The sequence below is a fragment of the Lipotes vexillifer genome, unplaced genomic scaffold (assembly GCF_000442215.2).
Source record: "Lipotes vexillifer unplaced genomic scaffold, Lipotes_vexillifer_v1.1 scaffold809, whole genome shotgun sequence".
NCBI lineage: Eukaryota > Metazoa > Chordata > Mammalia > Artiodactyla > Lipotidae > Lipotes > Lipotes vexillifer.
In genome coordinates, this window is record NW_006788521.1 from 372,212 (window position 1) to 394,507 (window position 22,296).

General features: G+C 44.7%; 1 protein-coding gene across 2 annotated transcripts in view; it reads right to left on the reverse strand.

The window, feature by feature from the left end:
• Nucleotides 1-17,375, reverse strand: part of MSANTD3 (Myb/SANT DNA binding domain containing 3) — a 25,099-nt gene extending 7,724 nt beyond the window's left edge. Inside the window, exons 1-2 of one of the 2 annotated variants that reach the window (XM_007461638.1) lie at nt 17,024-17,063; nt 1,977-2,427 (exon numbers count right to left, since the gene is read on the reverse strand). In XM_007461638.1, the coding sequence (XP_007461700.1) occupies nt 1,977-2,394 (418 nt within the window). In that variant the 5' untranslated portion in view covers nt 2,395-2,427; nt 17,024-17,063. Of the gene's footprint in view, nt 1-1,976; nt 2,428-17,023; nt 17,064-17,203 lie in introns of those variants that run through there. The other variant, XM_007461637.1, reaches the window with a different exon arrangement.
• Between the last annotated feature and the right edge of the window lie 4,921 nt (nt 17,376-22,296).

Consider the following 22,296-nt stretch of genomic DNA (forward strand, 5'->3'; position numbering starts at 1 on the left):
CCAAAAAAAAAAAAAAAAAAAAAAAAAAAACCCACCAACAAAGAGAAGTCTCATGTGTCATATATGTACAAACATCCAATTTAAAATAAATCTCTTTTACAACTGAGTCTCTAGCAAATGTCACTACAGCAACGACACTGAGAATCCATATTTATTGCTTTCTTGCTGGAAATTTAGAAATTGTTTTTATGAGTAAATGAACTACATTCTTTCCTCTAAAAAGCAAGAGAAAAATTCTGTGGAATGGACTTTCTAGATCCTACCCTAGAATTTGAAAATGGGGAAATAAGGCTGTTCCGTTAAAATAAGTCTATGTAATCAATACACAATCATCCAGATCACAGATTTGCAAAGTAAACTGCATGCAGTCCACACCAGCATCTTCCTCGGCAACATCTCCCAGGGAATATGAGCAATTTGAAAAGCAGCCCTTGCTTATTCACCTCCCTCCCTCCCCCAGCACCATTCCTTTCACTGCCTCACAGACACGCAATCGCTCCAAGGCCAGTATAATGGAGAGGAACCGGCTGAAGCTATAAACATCTCCAAAGCAAGGACACTCAATTAGTAGTGGGCCCCCTCCACCACAGAAGCAGCAACAAGGAGGGGTGAGAGAGAGCTGGCAGTGTCCATATCAACACCCTCTTCTGGGAGCTGCCCTGGCTAGGGAGCTCAAGAATCAAAACTCAGACACAGGGTTCCTACCCTGAGAAACAATACGTGAGTTTCTTGACATTCACCACTATGGTTGCCCAACTGGCTCCCTAGACTTAACCTTGGCCAAATAATCAGAAAACAAACATTTGATCATAATTTAGCTTCCCAGGATGATCTGCCGATGGGAAAAAAAAAAGTGCTAATCAAAAACATGTATTCTGTTCACTTGGTTATTATCTTTTCCACTCTATATGGATAACATTCTTGGTTTTAGACAATTTCTTGTGACTTTTAATTAACCAGTCCCTCAGAGCTCAATTTACTCTGGGGACACTAATAGGTGAATTTCTCAACCTGCAAGCCAAGAATCGGATTTTCCTAGGCAAATGCTTGCTTCCTGGGTCCTTGGGGCACCTTATGAACAGCCCTCTGGCCTTCCCAGAAATCTTCCTCTGCTTCAAGTATATTTTCTGCAAACTGCAATCAATCTTTATATAAACTGGTCATTCCTATCTTAAAAGAGGCAGGAATTATTGGCAATTTTTCTGTATGCATCCTCACCCTGCCCTTGCCTGGAGACATTTCAATAAGCCCCTTAATTCCAACTTTTTAAAGCCATGACACACTATCGCTACAGCCTTGATTATATGACATTCTTTTCCTTCCCCAAGAATTATGTATGACATTTTTCTCTTTTCAGTGGAAGTATATTAAAACTAAAATGATTTTTTTCCATTATTTCTCAAGTTTCCTAGAGTGCACAAACCAAAACTATAGATCACAATATTACAATGGGTAGAAATGCTGGTTTTTAATCTGGGTGACTGCTAAATGGGTGTTTGCTATATTAGTCTCTGTACTCTTCCTAAGTTTGAGAGAGTTCACTTTCTTAATGTGGCATTTTGAGTAACTTAATGCAGAGCTTTGCACATAATAGGTCCTCAAAAACTATTTTTTGAAAAAAAATACGATAGTGTGAATGAATATAAATCCTCCAGTTCTCTTTAATATATTTGAGATAGATTGAGATAAGCAACTAAGATACTTCATTAATAACTATATTAATGTAGCCCCTTATTTTTCCTTCTTAAGTAATAACAGAGACAAGTGAGATCTCTCTAAGAGAGACACGAGATAAGAGCTTCTGTTTTTATGTATGACTTGAATGTCCTATCGAATTGGGAAATTTTGTATTGAGAAAGTCAAGTTTGATATGAAAGTTTCTTTTTTCTAAATTCCCTCAAAATGAAGGACTTGAAAATCGCAATGTCAAACAGGTACCCAGGGAGAACATGCAAGCGGGTGTCAGGCACCGATACCTTGGGTGGCGGCATCAGCATGGTACTCGGGCTCCTCCTCGGGAGGGCTCTGCAGGAAGTACAGCTGCTCGGGCAGCATGTTGGCGATCTTCTCCTTCCCCAGGACGTGGGTGCTCAGAAGGGGGCTGACGCTCCGTTTCACTTTCTCTCTCCTTTCATGGGCCATAATCTTTTTGGTCCGAGCCTTGATGTTCTCCCAGCACTTCTTCAGCTGTTTGAAATCCCGCAGCGACACGCTGGGCTGCGAGTTGTATTCATGGGCGAGCGCCTGCCAGGTACGCTGCTTGAGGGCAATAGTTCGCGCGTCGCTTTTCTTACACTCCAGCACATACTTGTACTTTTCTACTAAAGCCAGCAGGATGCTCTTTTCCAACTCTGAGAAGTATTTGGCAGGTTTTATGATTTCGTTGTTTTGCATTTTCCACTACGTTTCTCCTGGCTGTTAGCTATCCTGGAACAGGAAGTTTTAAACAATCAGTACCAACTCCAGCAATAAACAAGTCAGCGAATCACTCAAGCTCTATCCCTAACTTGATTCCCTGGTCTGAAATATGGTACTTTCTTTTCCACTCATGTTGAATTGTGGTATTCTCAAGAAAACATTCAGAAGATTACAAGGAATGAGGTTTTTACTTAAAAGTAGATTTTCAGGTAGGACTTTTGCTGTAGGTCTTGACCATTTTGTGATTATCTGGTACAGAACAGCAAAAAAAAGTTGAACATCTATGTGGAACTCTAATGTGTTCATTTATTTCTGCTTAATATTAAGGAACAGATAATTCCCCAAATTCATAAGGTTAGGCAGCTTTTAAACTAAACAGGTCTCTCAAAGTTTTGTCACAGCTTAAGACAAGAGAAGCCACTGTGTGATCTAATACAACAGATAAAGTAAATAATACCAAGATTTCAGAATGATCCAGAAATCACCCCAGAAGATCTGACATTTCCATCACTATGTCTGTGACCTTCATTAGGTCCATGCTCTTAGAAGAACCTCAGTTTCTTTATCTTAAAAATGAGGGCTTGGAGTCTGTGATCCTTAAGGTTTAAGGGCCACTTTTATTTTATTTTATTTATTTTTCTGTTTTTTAAACATCTTTATTGGAGTATAATTGCTTTACAATGGCAGGCCCCTTTTAAAAGTGTACAGTTCTGTGTAAATAATTAATATAATTTCAGAAGTGCAAGGGCCTGGACACTTTAGAGCTTGAGTCCAGTGCCTCTCTTTTCTTTTCTTTTTTTCTCTCCTGGACATTTCATATAAATGGAATAATTCAATATGAGGTCTTTTGTGACTTGTTTCTTTCACTTAGCATAATGTTTTCAAGGTCTATGTTGTAGCATGTATCAATACTTCATTCCTTGTTATTACCAAATGGTATTCCATTTTATAGATGTAGCACAGTCTATATCCATTTACCAATTAATGGATTTTAAAAATTGAGATACAGTTGACATATAACATTACATTAGTTTCAGGTATACAACATAACGATTTTATTTATTTATATATATATACACACATATGGAAATGATCATCACAATAAATGTAGCTAACATCCATCACCACACAGTTACAATTTTTTTAAGATCTATTCTCTTAGCAACTTTCAAATATACAATATAATACTATTAACTGTAGTCGCCATGCTGTATATTACATCCCATTACATTATAACTGGAAATTTGTACCTTTTAACCACCTTCACCCATTTTGCGCCCCCCAACTCCCCATCTCTTGCAACTACCAATCTGCTCTGTATCTATGAGTTCTTTTTCTTTCTTTCTTTCTTTTTTTTTTTTTTAGATTCCGCATACATGTGAGATCATACAGTATTTGTCTTTCTCTGTCTGACTTATTTCACTTAGCATAACACCCTTAAGGTCCATTCCTGCTGTCATATATGGCAGGCTATCCTCCTTTTTTGTGGTTTAATATTCCTTTGTGTACCTATATACCACATTTTCCTTATTCCTCTTTTCAACTGAGGGAACTAAACTAAGGGCCAGTAAGGTGAAATGGATTTGTACAAGATCACAAAGATGGTGACTTCAGAAGTCAAGAACCTGGACTGCCCTGATAGTTTGGTAATCTTTTCTTTAAACACACCAAATAATAGCCATTTTTTAACACATATTCGTTTAAAGTCTTTGTTCACATATTATAGTAAAAGTTACCAATTTTATATTATTTTAAAAATTTGAAATGACATTACATTTTCTCCCTTATCATTATTATAGTCTACATACCTTTTTATATTTTTAATAAAAATTGTATATATTTAACATACATAGTGAAATGATCACTACAAATAAGCTAGTACTACAAATTACATATCTCTTCACATAGTTACCTTTTATATGCTTGACGAGAGCGCCTAAAATCTAGTCTCATCATAGTTCCAATATTCAATACAATATTATTAGCTACAGTCATCACTCCTGTACACTAGATCTCTAGACTTATTCATCCTACATAACTTCACTTTGTACCATTTGACAAACATCTCCCCGTTTCCCCCACGCCCCCATCTCCAGCCCCCAGTAAGCACTGTTCTACCCTCTGCTTCTGTGAGTTTGAATAGCCTGGTATTCTTAGTATCATTTCACAACTATCTCTTGAGCTCTCACCTTGGGTGACTCCAAATTACTCAACCATGACTCCCTAGGTCATCTTGCCATCCTCCCCAGTGCTGAGCCAGCATCTTTCAGACAATAAATGCTTAATAAATGTCTTATTCCACTGAACCTATGTGTGTTTTATGACTGCACAGTTTTTCACATCTTTTAATCACAGGAAACTTCCTACAAATTAATCTCTCAGTTACATTATGGCAAGAATGTTGCTAAGCAACAGAGAATGCAGCAATAAAACAAGAGTTGCATGTCCCCTTCGTGGAAAGGGCCGACACGCCCAGTCCTCCTTACATTCTCTAAGCCTCTGATTTTTCAGAATAACAGGCAAGCATCAAGATACTGATGATATAGTCCATTTAAAACTGACCAACCGGGCTTTCCTGGTTGCGCAGTGGTTGGGAATCCGCCTGCCAATGCAGTGGACACAGGTTTGAGCCCTGGTCCGGGAGGATCCCACATACTGCGGAGCAACTGGGCCCATGCGCCACAACTGCTGGGCCCGCACTCTAGAGCCCGTGAGCCACAACTACTGAGGCCCACGTGCCTGGAGCCTGTGCTCTGCAATGGGAGAGGCCACCGCACCACAACGAAGAGTAGCCCCTGCTTACCACAACTGGAGAAGGCCCACACACAGCAACGAAGACCCAACACAGCCAAAAATAAATAAATTAATTAATTAAAACAAAAGAAAACAAAAAAAACCTGACCAACCTGTATTGAAAGAATTAGAAACTAACTTGAAGGGAGTCCCACTGGCCAAAAATGGGACATTTGAACAAGGGTGATGGGTGCACAAGGATTCATTAAATTATTCTCTTGATCTTTGTGCACGCTTGAAAAGTTCCACAATACAAAGCTGGGGGGTGGGGGGAGGCTGTGACTTTTAAATTTATGGTACACTGATTTAAAATCACACCATTACAAGTCAGCTCTTCACCTACTATGCCTGGGGAGGGGTTACTATTGTTGTAAATAACTGAAATCTGTTAGATCTGAGGCTGGAGGGGACCCAGCCAGATCAGAGCCTTGAAATAGAGGCCAAGGAATGTAGGCTTTACATGGGGGCAACAGAACCTGTTCAGGGTCCCCCACTATGTACCACCTCCTCCCAAAAGTTAAAGTTAGTGTGATCAGTGTCTCCAGATACAAGGTACCTCACATTCATCATGGACACATCAGTATCAGAAATCGAGAGATTTAGACAAGTCAAAGGTGGTTTGGCCCTCAGGTCTTGGGCAAAGAGAAATGAGGGGGAATTTATCTTTGGAGATTACCCCTAAATTATCAGGCCTACGCTTCAGTCATGTTGCTCTAATGTTCCTACAATGATCCAATCCAGGCCCCTTCTTCCCCAAAAGTCCAAAATTAATTTTTGCCTTCATCAATACTCCTATTTCCTATAAATCAGTGTTCCCAAACTGAAATTTATTAACACACCCTCCCTTTAATACATCTCTTCTATATGATCTCTATCTGCCAAGATGACTACGTTCAACTTTATATTCTATAGTTTTTATTATGAAATCAATAGGTATACTGAATGTTCTTAAACTACACAGCCCCCAGAGCAGATTCTGATCTGAAGCCCATCCCAATTCTTCTGCCCCCAGAAGATGTCTACCCACTCTTTTTAAGAATCACTGCTGGTGCTTCCCTGGTTGCGCAGTGGTTGAGAGTCTGCCTGTCGATGCAGGGGACACGAGTTCATGCCCCGGTCCTTGAAGATCCCACATGCTGCGGAGCGGCTAGGCCTGTGAGCCATGGCCGCTGAGCCTGCGCGTCCGGAGCCTGTGCTCCGCAACGGGAGAGGCCACAACAGTGAGAGGCCCGCATACCGCAAAAAAAAAAAAAAAAAAAATCACTGTTATAAGGATTGGGAATCTGATTCACAAATGAAAAAGGGATTGTTCCCTGTTTCATTCTACTAAAGGTAATGCTATTTTATACATTATATAATTTTTCTTTTTAAATAAATATTTTTTATATCCTTGATTATTTCAAGATAAATTCCTAGAAGAGGAATGGTTGCCACAAAATATAAAAACACTCAAGACTTTTGTTCCATCACCATCTGCCCTCCAGAAATGGTGTACTAATTGACATGCCCACTTCATTGACTTATGCTGTTAACATTTTTTAAATCTATGCCAACTGTGGAAGTGAAAAAATGTCCCTTCATTGTTTAGTGATATATGAATTGCAGCTCTCCGCAAATAAGCCATACTCTGCCTGAACAAAGTCCCTTTGATACTTAGTGGGAATGAAACTACGTGGAATTAGTTCCAAGCAATTTAATAATTCTTCCTCACAATGTGTGCAGTACCACTAGCTGCCACCAGGTGGTGGGCTGGGGGGTTGTCTAAATTCATAAGGATCTTAACCTAAGTGTGGCCAGTTGAGTCTCTAATAAGAGCAATAATTACAATAGCAGATAATTTTTTTTTTTTGCGGTACGCGGGCCCCTCACTGTTGTGGCCTCTCCTGTTGCGGAGCACAGGCTCTGGACGCACAGGCTCAGCGGCCATGGCTCACGGGCCCAGTGGCTCCGCGGCATGTGGGATCTTCCCGGACTGGGGCACGAGCCCGTGGCCCCTGCATCGGCAGGCGGACTCTCAACCACTGTGCCACCAGGGAAGCCCCAGCAGATAATTTTTATTGAGCCTTTACTGTGAGTTTGACACAATACTAACTGCTTAATATGCACTATATCATTTAATCTTCCCAAAAATAGCCCCTGAGAGCATAATTTGTTACACTGTTAAAAAAAAACAAAAACCAACAACAAAAAAAAAACCCCACAAAACTTTATGAAAGTATCAGAAATACCAGAAGAAATTATACTACTGCTCTCAAAAGCAAATACTCAGAATTACCAACACCTGGGGACCATTAATAGTCTATTAATTAAACTATTATTTAATCACTAGCTAAGTAAATCCAAGTTACCAATTTACTTTGCTTAATTTTGTAGAACAGCAGGTCTCCCTTGGCCATGTGGTTGCATCCTTCCAGGCTATAAAGGGATTCTGGTGCGAGACAGTGTACCCCAAAGGTCCCCTATGGATCCCCAACAGCCACCTGAAGCAGGCTGTTTATCCCCACTAAACCAATTATTTTTCCTATTTCCTGGATCAGAAAAGTGAGGCTCCGTAACTTGCCGGTGATCACACAAATAGTAGCAGCGCTAGGATTCAAACCCAGGTCTGACTCCAAGCCCAGGCTGCTCTCTGATCTGCTTAGCCCTCTTCTTTCAGACCTAGTGACAGCCTCTAGTGCCCCAGCTCAAATTACATATCAATTAGCAATCTGATTGTCAGCAGGAACAACCTAGGAAGAGCTGTGCCTGCTTCCTTCATCTCCATTTGTTGGCCCCTCCCCTCCCTTCCCCACTCCCATCACCTCCCCCCTTCTAGGTCTCAAACCTAGGGTCCATAGCTCCCCACCCCAACCCAGGTGCACCCCTCTCACTCTAACTAGGGTTCTGAAATAATTTCCACTGTTGATCTGCTAAGAATGTATGTTTGAAAAGTAACTGTAGCAATAATATAGAGCTTTAAAATGGTCCACACCTCAAGGGGAACTGGATGCTGACATTCTGCTTGAGCACCTGACTGACAGTCCTAAGTAAATAAACACTTCCCAAAGAAAGAGATCTCCAAGAGAAGCTTATTAATAGAAACTTCGAGGCTAGAAAGCACATTATAGCTTAAAATTGCTTAGGAACGTCCATAACTGGTTATAGATGACAACACAACAAGCCTTCTCTGCTACATTAGCCTTTATTAGAAACTGCCCTTCCCTTGTAGGGAACTCCAACTCCCCTCTGTACGGATCATCTTTTTTGTCTGCTGTTCTGCTAGACAGAGTGCTACCCATTCTTATGCGTGGTTGTAGAACAACAAGCAGCCCAGAGACCCCACAGTGGGGCCTCAGCAAGATTTAATGAATGAATGTATTTTGATTTAGTCATAAAACTGTCTATCATGCACAGAATGAGTATCATACATGGTAAAACAATCAGTACACCAAAAAGCTGCATTAAAGTAAAAATGGTCAAATAAAATAGCAAAATCCAAATGCAATGGAAGTTCCTCTTGGGCTAAGCAAAGACCCATAGACAAGACTAAATAAAATAGCAGGATTCCAATACCATAAAAGAACAAAGAGGAAATAATCAGCACAATTCCCAAAACACTAACATTGACTAAACCACCAGAAGATTGCAATAAGTACATTTAATATGCACCTTAAAAATCCATCTGTTAGGGCTTCCCTGGTGGCGCAGTGGTTGAGAGTCCGCCTGCTGACGCAGGAGACACGGGTTCATGCCCCGGTCCGGGAAGATCCCACATGCCGTGGAGCGGCTGGGCCTGTGAGCCATGGCCGCTGCGCCTGCGCGTCTGGAGCCTGTGCTCCGCAACGGGAGAGGCCACAGCAGTGAGAGGCCCGCGTGCCACAAATTAAAAAAAAAAATCCATCTGTTAGGGAACTGAATGTTTGTATCCTCCCCCCCCCAAAAAATTCATTTGCTGCAACCCTAACTCCCAGGGTGACTGTATTTGGAGATTAGCCTTTTAAGGAAGTAAGTATAATTAAATGTGGTCCTAAGGATGGGGCCCTGGTTCAAGAAGATTAGTGCCCTTAGAAGAAAAGATAACAGAGAGCTTGCCCCTCCCTGCACTAACCCCAGGGCTTACAAAGAGGCCATGTGAGCACACAGAGAGATGGCAGCCACCTACAAGCCAAGAGAAGAGCCCTCAGAATGAAACCTACCTTGCCAGCACCTTGATCTGGACTTCCTAGCTTCCAGAACTGTGAGAAATAAACTTCTGTTGTCTAAGCCTCCCAGTCTGTGGTCTTTTATTATGGCAGGCCAAGCTGACTAACTCATCACCTAATGATATTTTAAGTCCACCAAGGGTCAAACTAAGTCCTAAAATTTGAGCAAAGACCAGAGAAAGTTGGCCAGATTTTACTTCTACTGCTATTTGTAGAAAAGGGAGTTCTTTGAAGTCAACACTCAGGATGGGAACCATGACTAAAAATCTGTGACACTGAGATCTTAGACAGATATTTCGATATTAATGCACTACTGCTCTTAAAGTGAAGTGAAATAACCATGACAGCGGATGCAGAGAACCTGGGCTCAAATCTTGAATTCAGCACTCACCTAGCTGTGTGACTTTGGGCAAGTCAATTAACCTCTAATGCTTCCTCTGTAAAACAGGGTTAATACTCCCTACTCTGCTTTATTCTCTCTACACAACTATCCTGCAATGGGAGTAAAGAAGCACAGACTAGATCTTCAATAAATTTTAGTTCTTTGCACCCCTCTCACCCATACTGAACTGCTTCCAAAAGTAGAACAGTGGTCTCGGGCTTCCCTGGTGGCGCAGTGGTTGAGAATCTGCCTGCCAATGCAGGGGACACAGGTTCGAGCCCTGGTCTGGGAAGATCCCACATGCCATGGAGCAACTGGGCCCGTGAGCCACAATTACTGAGCCTGCGCGTCTGGAGCCTGTGCTCCGCAACAACAGAGGCCGCGATAGTGAGAGGCCTGCGCACCGCGATGAAGAGTGACCCCCACTTGCCACAACTAGAGAAAGCCCTCTCACAGAAATGAAGACCCAACACAGCCATAAATAAATAAATAAATAAATAAATACATTGTGTATTAAAAAAAAAAAAAAAAAGTAGAACAGTGGTCTAAATACAGCATATACTCAAATACTTATTGGCTCTTTTGTTCATAGACATACAATTCAACAAATATGTAATGGACTCCTGACAAAGGCTCAGTACTGTCCTAGAGTGTGTGGGAGGTACAAAGACAAGCTGAAGGAGCATTGGCATGCAGAAACTGACAACCAAAAGGAGAGGTACAATGAATGGACACCATAACAGAGGACAAAGCACCCTGGGTGCTCAGAGGAGAGAAGAGGTTAATTTGCACTCTTCATGAACAAGAGGACATTTGAGCTAGATCTTTAAGAATGTACAAGATATGAACAGAGAGAGCTGAAGGAGATCATTCAGATAAATAATTGATAAGAAAGGACCTGGATTCTGAGTGGTGGTGATGTTAATGGAAAGGAGGCAATGCATGCCAGGGACTGTTTCAAAGTGAGAAATGACCAGGACGTGTGTGTGTCCACACTACGGTGGGGGATCAAGAGAAAGTAGAGGCAAAGAGGGTATAGGAGGATTAAACAAGCACCTAGAGCACCTACATGCGCAGGTACTGGAGGGAGGGGTATTCCTTAAGATCCAGGAGACCACAGTCCAGTGAAGATATATCACAACACAGTGTACTGTGGATGGGCTGGTGACAAGGCAGTGTGATAAGCACAGTCACAGAGATGTGCCCAGGGATGTTACTCCAGGATTGGGTGGGATTTAGAATAAGGACCTTAATTCCTATCAGAATAGACTGGAAATAGAATTAGCATTAGAACAAAGCAGGGCCACCTTGGAAAGACTGAAAGAAGGAACTTATTACAGAATTGGTGAGTAAGCTGCAGGAAATGTGGCAGCCAATCCCTGAAGGGAGGCCTGGCCACAGGCTATGGGTGGTCAGTTTGCTCTAAAGAGATGAGAGCCTATTTCCTATCCTGGTCTGTTGACTCTGTCTCCTGACTCCACATCCCCCAAACAACTTTTTTTGGAAACAACATACATCCTAACATGTTATAACTAAAACAGGACTTCAGTCCAATCCTCTCATTTTACAGATGAGGAAACTTAGGCTTAGAGCAAACTACGGGGGTTCCTGGGGTCCCAGTAACAGAGGAGGGCCTAAAAGCGAAGCTTCATTATTTGTTTTCAACCCCTCCCCCCACATCTCTTCTCTGGAACCCTCCCGTCATCAAGATGCCCTTTTGCTAGGTACCCTCAAGCCTTCCCCACTCTCCCAATGGAAAACTCTGAGGGCACTGCTCTCAACTCTGACACTCACTCTGTGACGTCAGGCAAGTCCCCTTTCCTCCCTGACTGTTGATTCCTCATCTCTAAAAAATAAAGCTGCAACGGGTGTTCTCTAAAGTCCCATCCGGTGCTGGCAGTCCATACTAGCACTGCTGCTACAATGGTTTTTCTGCAACCTAATTTCCACAGTTCTCTGCCAAAGACGCATAGATGGTATTTTCTGATTACTTATGAGTAGTGGAGCTACTAGCCAAAGAAAGAGAATTGCCACAGAATAAAGTGATCTCAGCACTTCAGAGGATTTAAGGCCCATGCCCAGGTTTAACTCTATAGGTTAAGTAGTTCCAAGTGAAACATCTAAAGCAGGTGATGGGATCTCTCTTTCACTACTGTAGCCCCAGCTCCTTGAAGACCACCTGGTACACAGAAGGTACTCCATAAATATTTGTGGAATATACGTTGAAACTAACCTGCTCGTCATTTGCATTTTTTACTAATTATATCTAGATGTTCTACTATCTTAAATTTCTTCTATAAAGGATTTCTCATAACAAAACTCATTTCCTGGCTTCTTCTTGTAAATACTGTTGTATGCCAAATTTTTTACAACATGATACAACAAATTTCTACAGCTATGATGCCTTCATGATTTCATTTGACGCAGAGGTAGGAACAGTCAGACATTACTGTCCCCATACACATCTGGCCGTGTACCAGCTCTCACATGTTCAGACCTGTCTACTCAGGATGGCCACTCACCTGCGCCCTCTCCGTCTTCTTTCTTTCCTTTAGGGAAGCTTTCAGTCTAAACCTAGCACTAAATTTGCTTCCTCCGGTGCTCTCCCTCCACTTTCCCTTCGCCACCCACTCCAGGCAGCCAAGTAACTGGGAAGTGTTTATTTTTACCATCTGCATCTGAGGGTGACTGTGAGCAGAACCAGCCTTGTGTTTTTTTGGCAACAGTTCCCCCCTCCCGTCCCCCCTCCCTCACAATTCCCTCTGTGAACCAGAGGCAGGTTCCTAAATGTTCTGACCCCTTACTTCCCCCCCCCCCCCCCCCCACACACACACACACACACACACACACACACACACACACACACACGAGTCCTTATTAGACCCACCCGGCCAGGGAACCCAGGCCAGGAGCAGAAGGGCAGTGAGGATGCAGGAGCTCCTCTCTTTTCCGGTCTTCTGCCTCAGCCCCACCCCCTTTCTCTCTAACTGCTCTGGGCTCCTTCCTCCTCCTTCCCCTTCTGACTCTGGCATAGCCTGAATTACACTTTACCATAATATTTAAGATGAAAGAAGTAGCTGGCTGGCCACTTACTAGAGTGGATTAAGACTAGTGGATGGGGCTTCCTTGGTGGCACAGTGGTTGAGAGTCCGCCGGCCGATGTGGGGGACACAGGTTCGTGCCCCGGTCCGGGAGGATCTCACATGCTGTGGAGCGGCTGGACCCGTGAGCCATGGCCACTGAGCCTGCGCGTCTGGAGCCTGTGCTCCACAGTGGGAGAGGCCACAACAGTGAGAGGCTCGCGTACCGCAAAAAAAGACTAGTGGATGAAAAGGTAAAAAGAAAAAAAAACCCTCACAATTCCCTCTGTGAACCAGAGGCAGGTTCCTAAATGTTCTGACCCCTTACTTCCCCCCCCCCACCGCTCCTTCCTAAACCATCTCCCCACCCCCATCCCAGTCGCCCTAAAATTCCCTTGGAGTCATTATTATTTTATTTATTTATTTTTAAAATATTTATTTTTTTGCGATACACGGGCCTCTCACTGTTGTGGCCTCTCTCGTTGGGGAGCACAGGCTCCGGACGCGCAGGCTCAGCGGCCATGGCTCACGGGCCCAGCCGCTCTGCAGCATGTGGGATATTCCCGGACCAGGGCACGAACCCGCATCCCCTGCATCGGCAGGCGGACTCCCAACCACTGAGCCACCAGGGAAGCCCCCTTGGAGTCATTATTAAAGTACCCTCCATAGAAAGTGCTTTTACAATACAGAAAGTCCCCTTATGTAGGTGTTCCTGCTCCAGCCTGCTTCTTGTCTGTGAGGACTCTCTCCTCTAGGCCCACCACTTCAGCATCAACAGCTCTCAAATCTCCGGGCCCGGACTTCCCTGGTGGCGCAGTGCTTAATAATCCGCCTGCCAATGCGGGGACACAAGTTCGAGCCCTGGTCTAGGAAGATCCCACATGCCGTGGAGCAACTGAGCCCACGAGCCACAACTACTGAGCCCGCATGCCACAAATAAAAAATAAGTTATTTAAAAAAAAAATCTCTGGGCCCAGAGTCTCAAGTATTTACCTTTTCCTGCAGCCCTCAGAATTACTCTGTACTGCAATCTATCCATACCCTTGAGGGGCTCCTCTATCTGAGCTCCTGAGGCACGAAACTACATTTTACTTGTATCTTGAGCACACAGTTAACTCTCGGTGTTTGTTCAAAAGAAAGTATGGGTGTCAGGGAGAACCTCTCTCCAGCCCCATCTTCTCTCCTCAGCACCACACACATTTCCAATTGTCTCCTGGCCACCTCTATCTAGCTGTCCATTATGGGTACCTCAGAAATCTCCAAAAGCAAACGAATTATTCCTCTACCCCCAGACCTCCTGATTTCTGATAATTTCAGCCACATTAACTTGGCTCAAAGCAGCAACCTCAGTGTGCTCTTCAATCACACGGAACCACTCATCCCATTTACCACTACTACATATTTTACCTCAATATCTCTTCTCTCTGCTCCCATCCTCATTGCCTATGTCCAAGGTAAGCCCTAGTCTCCCAAAATGATCTCCCATACTTCCAGCTCCTCTTCCACACAGCCACCAGAGGGATCTTTCTTAAACACAGTGATGATGCCACAGTCCTGCATGTAAACCTCTGACATTTCCCCCACTGCCTAAGCAATAAAGTCCAAACTGCTCACAAGGCATTCAAGGCCTTTCCAGATTTGGCCCCAATTACAGTGCCCCCTCCACCCCACCCCAAACCACCCTTTTCCACGTATGTTTCAACCCGTCCAGACCAAACTCACCTTCGTGCCCTTGAACCTACTGTGTTCTCATGCCTCTAGACACCGGGCCTCCTCTGGCTGGAATTCTTTACCCCAAGATCTACCAAGGGCTCATCTTTAACCCTTAAGGTCCAACTCTCATGAAATTTTTGTGAAGCCTTCCTCAACTAATAACCAGGCTATTATGTTTATTTTATTTATAACAGCTTCCTCCTAAAATGAGTTTGAGGCAGTTTACAAACTACATACACACTGCAACTGGATTTTTTTTTAAGAGAGAGGATATCAGGGCAAAGACAAGACAGAGGTAAAAAAGATATGTTAGGAATTTGTGTAGCATTCAAAACCTCTATGATAACGTCTCATCTTGTTAAATCTCGTTAAAGAGGTAGATTAGCCCTGAGTATTCTATCCAGAATGAACGAGTTACTCTTCTCTGAGCTCACTGCCAGTTGTATATGATTGTACTTCCCATATTTTCTGTGATTTGCTCACTGTGTCCATCTCCCTCACTAGGCTGGGAAATTCCTAAGGAAAACACATAATTTCTGACTCATCTCTCTCCCAGGCATGAAGCATATGACTCAGCATAAGACTGGTGCTCAGCAGACAAGAATTAAGCAACTGTCACCATGGACAGGGAAAAAGGTCCTAGTGCTTGTTGAGCTCCCTACCAGGCATTTGAAAAAACATTCTTTAATCCTCACCAAAAAATTACATGGCGGAGAAATAGCAGACCTAGGATTCGAACCTCCCACTGTCTGTCTCTCCAAAGCAACTGCTCTTTTTTACTAGGCACACGGCTCCCTACTTTCACCATCACTATGTGCCCAAACACCCCCTCCTTCAAGTCCTGGTTTTAAAACAACCCTTCTCTAAGAAGCCTTGCCTGCTCACTCAGGAGAAAAGTCAGCCCGAGTTCAGCCCCGACCTTAAACAACACTCAAGTAAGACACGGTCACAGTCGGGAGAGGAAGGGGTGCCTTCTGGGTAGCCGAGCACTAGCGGGCCGGGTGGGTGTTCTTCAGATGGTGTTGTGGGTCCTCAGCTCTCCTTCTACCCCCTGCCCCTGGGTGCAATGCCTGTCCCTTCCTGCCTTTCTCTTCCTTGTTCAGGGTCCAAAGCCTTCCAGTTCTCCCCATTTCAAACTGAACCCCAAAATAATATCCTCAGGCCCATTGCTTCTCTAACCAAGGTAACTGTATTCAAACACACTCCTTCATTACATCAGTTCAGTCTTTGTACTGATATTTTAAGCACCTTACCAATCTTCAGGGTTGTTGAGCATCCCAATCGCCTCAAACATAGTAAAAGAATTTCAAGAATCATGAGAAGCGACCATGCCATTTTAGGAGACCCTGTCACCCGGCTCTCAACCCATCTGAATACTTTTGGGGTGTCCTGGGAATAAGAAGAGACAATTCACTGATCTCACCCCAGGATCCCTCCCCCTCTCTCCTCCCAGAGAGGATGCCTGGTCTCTAAGGGCAGGATGGAATCTTGGTCCAGAAAACTGCTGGGGTGGTAGACGCTGGTCCCTTCCTCCATATCCTCTTCCAGAGCTTCAGAATCCTCCTTTCTCCTCCCCATCCACCCCTTGTCTCTCTGGCCCCAAACTCCCCTAGCAGTCCTCAGTCCTAACTCAGGAACTACGTTTTTGAATTCAACAATTTCCTTGGTAACACAATTGACTTATCTGACATACTAAAATGCACACCCCTGGCCCTGATATTATCCTACCTCCCAGTTTTAAATGTGTAACAAATATATCCTATAACCACTCTCCTGACACTGCAGGAACATCTGTGATCTTAAATGTTACCATACCTAAGAGTCACCCAATATCCTGAATCAGAATAGGGAGACTAAATTCTTCTCTATTTCCTACTCCTAAATAAAAATTACTCGTGCAATTTATAGTAGCTTCATCACAGCGCCAATGTGATGACTTAATTAGATAACTCATGCCAACTGTTTGGTACCTAGGGCCTGGTATATAGAAAGTGCTCAAAATTTAGCTATGATCATTTACGTACATTATCTCTCACAATAGCACCTGGGGGTAGGCATTAAACGACGCACTCCCCTGCCACCATCCCTCCCCCCATCTCACCCCCATTTACAGAAGCAAGAGCCAAGGCTCAGAGCAAAGGAGATTTCCCAAGGTCAGGAGGGCACCGATGTGATGTTCGGCCCTCAGCCTCTGGGTGAGAGACCCCTCCCATTACACCCCTGTAAGGGACACAAGGGGTCTTAAAGGAGACGAGTATGGAAAAGCGCGAGCACAGTGCCCGGCATACAGTGGGGACCCCGGGATGGGGAGACCCCGGCACTGCGAGTCATTTGGATTCCTCCCAAGCGGCTCCTCCACTCCCGGAGTCCAGAGTCCCCCGACCCCGGGTGCGACGCTTAATCTCCCCGAGGTCCGCGCCGTGGGGCTTTGTACGCCGCAGGCCGGCCCCACTCACCGAGTCCCATCGCGGCGCGCGGAGGTGGCAGCCGGGCCTGTGGGGCAGGGGTCGTGGCGTCTGGGCCGGAAGCCCGCCCCGCCGGCCGCGCGGCCCCCGCACGTCTGGCCCGAGCCTCCCGCCTGACCCTCGCCCGCGCCCCCGCGTCGCTGCGGCCCGCCCGGCGGGCCACCCTCCTACCTGCAGCGGCGGCGCAGCGGCCACGGCGATCGGGAGAGGGGCCGGCGGGATGCGAGCGCGGGCGGCCTCGGCTCCTCTCGCAGGCTGGGCGGCCGGGAGGGCCGCGGGCTCCGGAGCGCCGGGCGGCGGCGGCGCGCCCCCGGCCGGTCAGGCCCCACCGCGCGCGCAGCGGCCACAAAGCCCGGGAGCCGCCGCCCCCTCGCGGGCCGCCCGCCGCCTGCAGGTCCGCAGGCGCCGAGGAGGGCGGGAGCGCGGCCCCGCGCAGTCCCCACCTCCCCCAGCCCTGGTTGCCGGCCTCCCCCGAGGTTCGGGGCGGGGCGCAGGGGGTCCTCCGCCTACCCACCCCTCTCCCTCCTGGCTGACATTCTTGTGCTGCCTGAGTTCCCTCTTCCCACCTTTGCGGACGAGCTCCTGAAGGACTTGAAAAACTGTTTCATTTCCATGAACAACAAAAGAATGTATCTGTCGCAAGGTATTTGGCGGCCATGGACGCGAAATAGCCCAGTCCAAACCCCCTGTCTGAGAAAGGCCCCTTTTCCTTCGGGACACCTTGCTACTTGAGTAGACAACGCTCCTTGGCTGGGTTCATTACGGAGTTGTGTTTTGTTTTTTAATTTGCGGGATGTCTCCCCCTAGGCTGCGCACCTCGAGGGCAGAGACTGTACCCTCTGCACCCCAGGACCTGGTTCAGACACTGTGCGCTGAGAACGTGGGAATTTGTGCGCGGATGAATGAATGCACGACAGATGCAACTCTAGGACAAGGCACCTTTTAAAGTGTCTCCACAAGGATAGGGGCTAGGTGTTTCTTTTGCCCTGTATCCATCGGGAAGATTCCAAGCTCAGAAGGGCACAGAGGGCTGCTGAACTTTCTCTTGTTCTAATCGAAGTGAAATTCACATAACATAAAAATAACCACTTTAAAGTCAACAACCCAGTGGTGTTTATTACATTCACAATGTTAAGCAACCACACCATCTCTACTTCTGAAACATTTATCACCCCAAAAGGAAACCCCCTACCCATTAAGCAGTCACTGTCTATCCCCCCCTCTCCCCAACCAGGGGTAACCACTAATTTATTTTCTGTCTCTTGGGATTTGGCTATTCTAGACATTTCATATCAATGGAATGATACAATATGTAGTCTTTTGTGTCTGGCTTCTTTCACTTAGCATGATGTTTTCAAGGTTCATCCAGGTTGTAGCATGTATCAGTACCTCATTCCTTTTCATGGCTAAATAATTGTATGTATACCACAGTGCATTTGTACATGTATCCATTGATGGATATCTGTGTTATTTCCACCCTTTGACTACTGTGAATAGTGCTGCTCTGAACATGCCTGTAAATGTATTTGTCTGTATATCTGTTTTCAGTTCTTTGGGGTATATACCTAGGAGTGGGCTTGCTGGGTCATATGGTAATTCTATGTTTAACTTTTTGAGGAACTGCCAAAAAGATTTTCCATAGTGGCTAAATGAATGATTTTACATTCCCATCAGCAATGTATGAGGGTTCCAAATTCTCCACCACCTCACCAACACTCACTATTTTTTCATTTTGTAAAAATGTCTTGATTATATGTGAGGCTACTGTCACCCTCCCAGCTCCCATGACCCACAGACCCACTTGGCTCAGAGGCTGAGAGGCTGAGCCAGGTCTTTTGACTACAAAGAAACACCCAAACACACCTAGGGGTCAGAAGCACCAATAAAAATAAAGACCCTTACTATAACTTAGAGTTATACTGCTCCTTGTTCATTATTTTAACAATAATTTGTCTGGTGTCCAAGAAGCTTTGAAATTGTCCAGAGAACTTGGAAACTAAGACCATCCCGAGAGAGTTACTATTGGCAAACTTTATGACACTCACCTCACTGGAACCCAAGGCAGTACACGATTTCCACTTCGAGTTTTCCACCCTAGTGCCATGTTAGATGTCTGTGAAGATTTCCTTCTAAAATGAGGATACAGCCAAGGGAAAACTACTTGGGTGTGAAAATAGTCAATTCAGATTGGAAATTTGATTGACAGGTGGTACAGTGAGGGAAAAGAAAGCAATGAATTTAGCAGACAGACAGGGGCCTGAATCCTGACTTTACTGCTTATAGTTTGTGAACTAAGTTAACCACTTAGAATCTCAGGTTTTTCATTTTAAGGTGAGAATAATGATACTTACCTGGCAGGGTGATGAAAGCTTCTAGTCTTGACTTTAATACATGATTAGTATCATTATTATTACTGCATGTTGTCAGTATTGTTATTATTGTTTAAAATAATAATATTTAAAATAATGATGATTGACATGAGCCACATGCAGAAATCCTAAGGAAACAGAAACTCCTATCTAATCATGTGTCTCCTCCTCAAATCAAGAGAGTAAACTAGTGAGAGGCCCGCGCACCACGATGAAGAGTGGCCCCCACTTGCCGCAACTAGAGAAAGCCCTCGCACAGAAACGAAGACCCAACACAGCCAAAAATAAATAAATAAATAAATAAATAAAAGAGAGTAAACTATCTCCAAAACTAATGTGACAAGGGCATCTCGTAATGTGTGTAATGTGGTCACTGCCCTCCCAGCTCTCTCCTTGTTCCCTTATTTCCCTCCTTGTTCCCTGCCCTTGGACAAGCTTCTTAACCCTCCTGAGTCTTATCTGTAAAGTGACGTAACAATACGTACTTAACAGGGTTGTTTGAGGATTCAGTAAGGTATTTATAAAAGGCTTAGTACAGTGCAAGTTACATAGAAAACACTCAATAAATGTTATCTATTATTATTAATGATAAAGTTGCTATAACTTCTCTGTAGAAAGAGTCAATAGAAGGGTGGAGCCTACACAGAGTCTAATAAAAGGAAGCCTTTCAAGAGAACCCATCTGTGTGACTTGTCCCTTCCTCAAGAGCAGGAGGGCCATTCCAGTGATGGAGGTGAGTGATGCATTGCACCCTGATAGCTTGTTGAGAATAACTCTGAAAACAGTTTCTCCTTTGCTCAGATCCAGTCTCACCAAGCAGACTTGACATAGGAGTTGGTTGCTATATAAGTTTTCTTGAGGGAGGGAAAATGCACTGATCATCCAACCTGAATACTCCACAGTTTTGAGAAAGTACAGTTCTCTTAATGCATTGAGGTTTAGTTTATCCAACCATTTTGACTGCTCAGATCCAGTATCCCTAAAATTGAATTAAGTATGGACATTAGAGACAACTTTCATCAGGCTTTCTTAGTGGCAAGGAAGAGATTCATTCTTTACAACTTTTTTTTTTTTTTTTTGCAGTACGCGAGCCTCTCAGTTGTGGCCTCTCCTGCTGCGGAGCACAGGCTCCAGACGCGCAGGCTCAGCGGCCATGGCTCATGGGCCCAGCTGCTCCGTGGCATATGGGATCTTCTCGGACCGGGGCACGAACCCGTGTCCCCTGCATCAGCAGGCGGACTCTCAACCACTGCGCCACCAGGGAAGCCCTGGAAGAGATTCATTCAAACTTGCTAAACGGAAAGGTGTTTATTGAATTTTAGGTGAATTTGAAATACAGGAACAACCCAAGTTATGTAGGACCTCACAGAAACCTAAGAGCCACTAGCAACCAATTTTTCTCTCTCTCATTTGAGGTCAGTGTGTCTATGTCTCTGCCTCTGACTTTCTTTGTCTCTCCGTCTCCCTCTTTGTCCTGTTACACCTTTGTCTCTCTCTGGATATATGCCCCTTCTTCCCTACCTCTCAGCGTGCTCCCTCTACTTACTCACCTGCACCTGGCCATCATGGACTCCCCAGCCTAGGGTAGAAACCTCCTGCTCGCCTCTTGGTTCATATTTACCCACACAAAAAAATGTGATTGGCCTAGCTCATCACTTCAAGATAGGATGCAGGCTGGCAGCCTATGAATTGATTGCTTTTGGACTAGAAGTCCACTTTAACCCAATCAGCTGTTATGAGATGGAAGGGAGGTATCATCTGGTACAAAAATAACCACCCCACACAGCAGACTGGGAGTAGGGGTATTCACCAGAAGCTGGCATGTGGGTAGATGCACTGAAATCATTCTATTAATATGACCATACTTTCTGAACCAAATGTCAGAATAAATAGTATAAAAAGTATTTGCAGGGACTTCCCTTGCGGTCCAGTGGTTAAGATTCCACTCTTGCACTACAGCGGGTGTGGGTTCCATCCCTGGTCTAGGAACTAAGATCCCTCATGCTGCGTGTTGTGGCCAAAAAAAAAAAAAAGTATTTGCAATCCACTCTCTAATGGTAGAGACAGTCTGAGGTATAGTTCAAATATGGAAATCTCAGAACTTCTGAAGCATTTTGATAGCTAATGACAACAGACCAAGACTTTTGAAATTGAGACTTTCCTGAAAAATCTTAGTCACCGTAAGATGGTGAGTGATCTTATAAAGCAGAATACCTACATCACAGAATTGTTGAGAGGATTAAATGAGTTACATATATAAATCACTTTAGTAGTTCCTATATAAATGTTATTATCACATAACAGAAGACTGGATAGCCCTTAATCTATGGTGACCCCACCAAGATACAGCTATCCTGTTAGGCATCTCTGGCTGCTAGACAATCTGTCTCTTGGCACATTTCTCTTCAAACATAACATCAAACACCAGACAAGCAGGAGGATAGTTTTTAGGAAGCTTCAGAGGCTGGCAGTGATGCTTACCACTAAGTACATAGAGGTTTTTTTTTGTTTTTTGGGGGTTTTTATTGCGGTACGCGGGCCTCTCACTGTTGTGGCCTCTCCCATTGTGGAGCACAGGCTCCGCACACGCAGGCTCAGCGGCCATGACTCATGAGCCTAGCCGCTCCACGGCATGTGGGATCTTCGCGGACCAGGGCATGAACCCGTGTCCCCTGCATCGGCAGGCGGACTCTCAACCACTGTGCCACCAGGGAAGCCCTAGAGTTGATTTTTTTTATCTGAACCTCCCCTTCCCTAAATTGGAGAAGGGCAGACTATTCTTCAGATGGCTAGATAGATCCAAATATCTTTTGTAAGACATGGGCATGGAGAAAAACAAAAATGCCTCAACTTACAGGATCCAGCTGTCCAGGGAAGGAATGAGGGGTGAGGAGC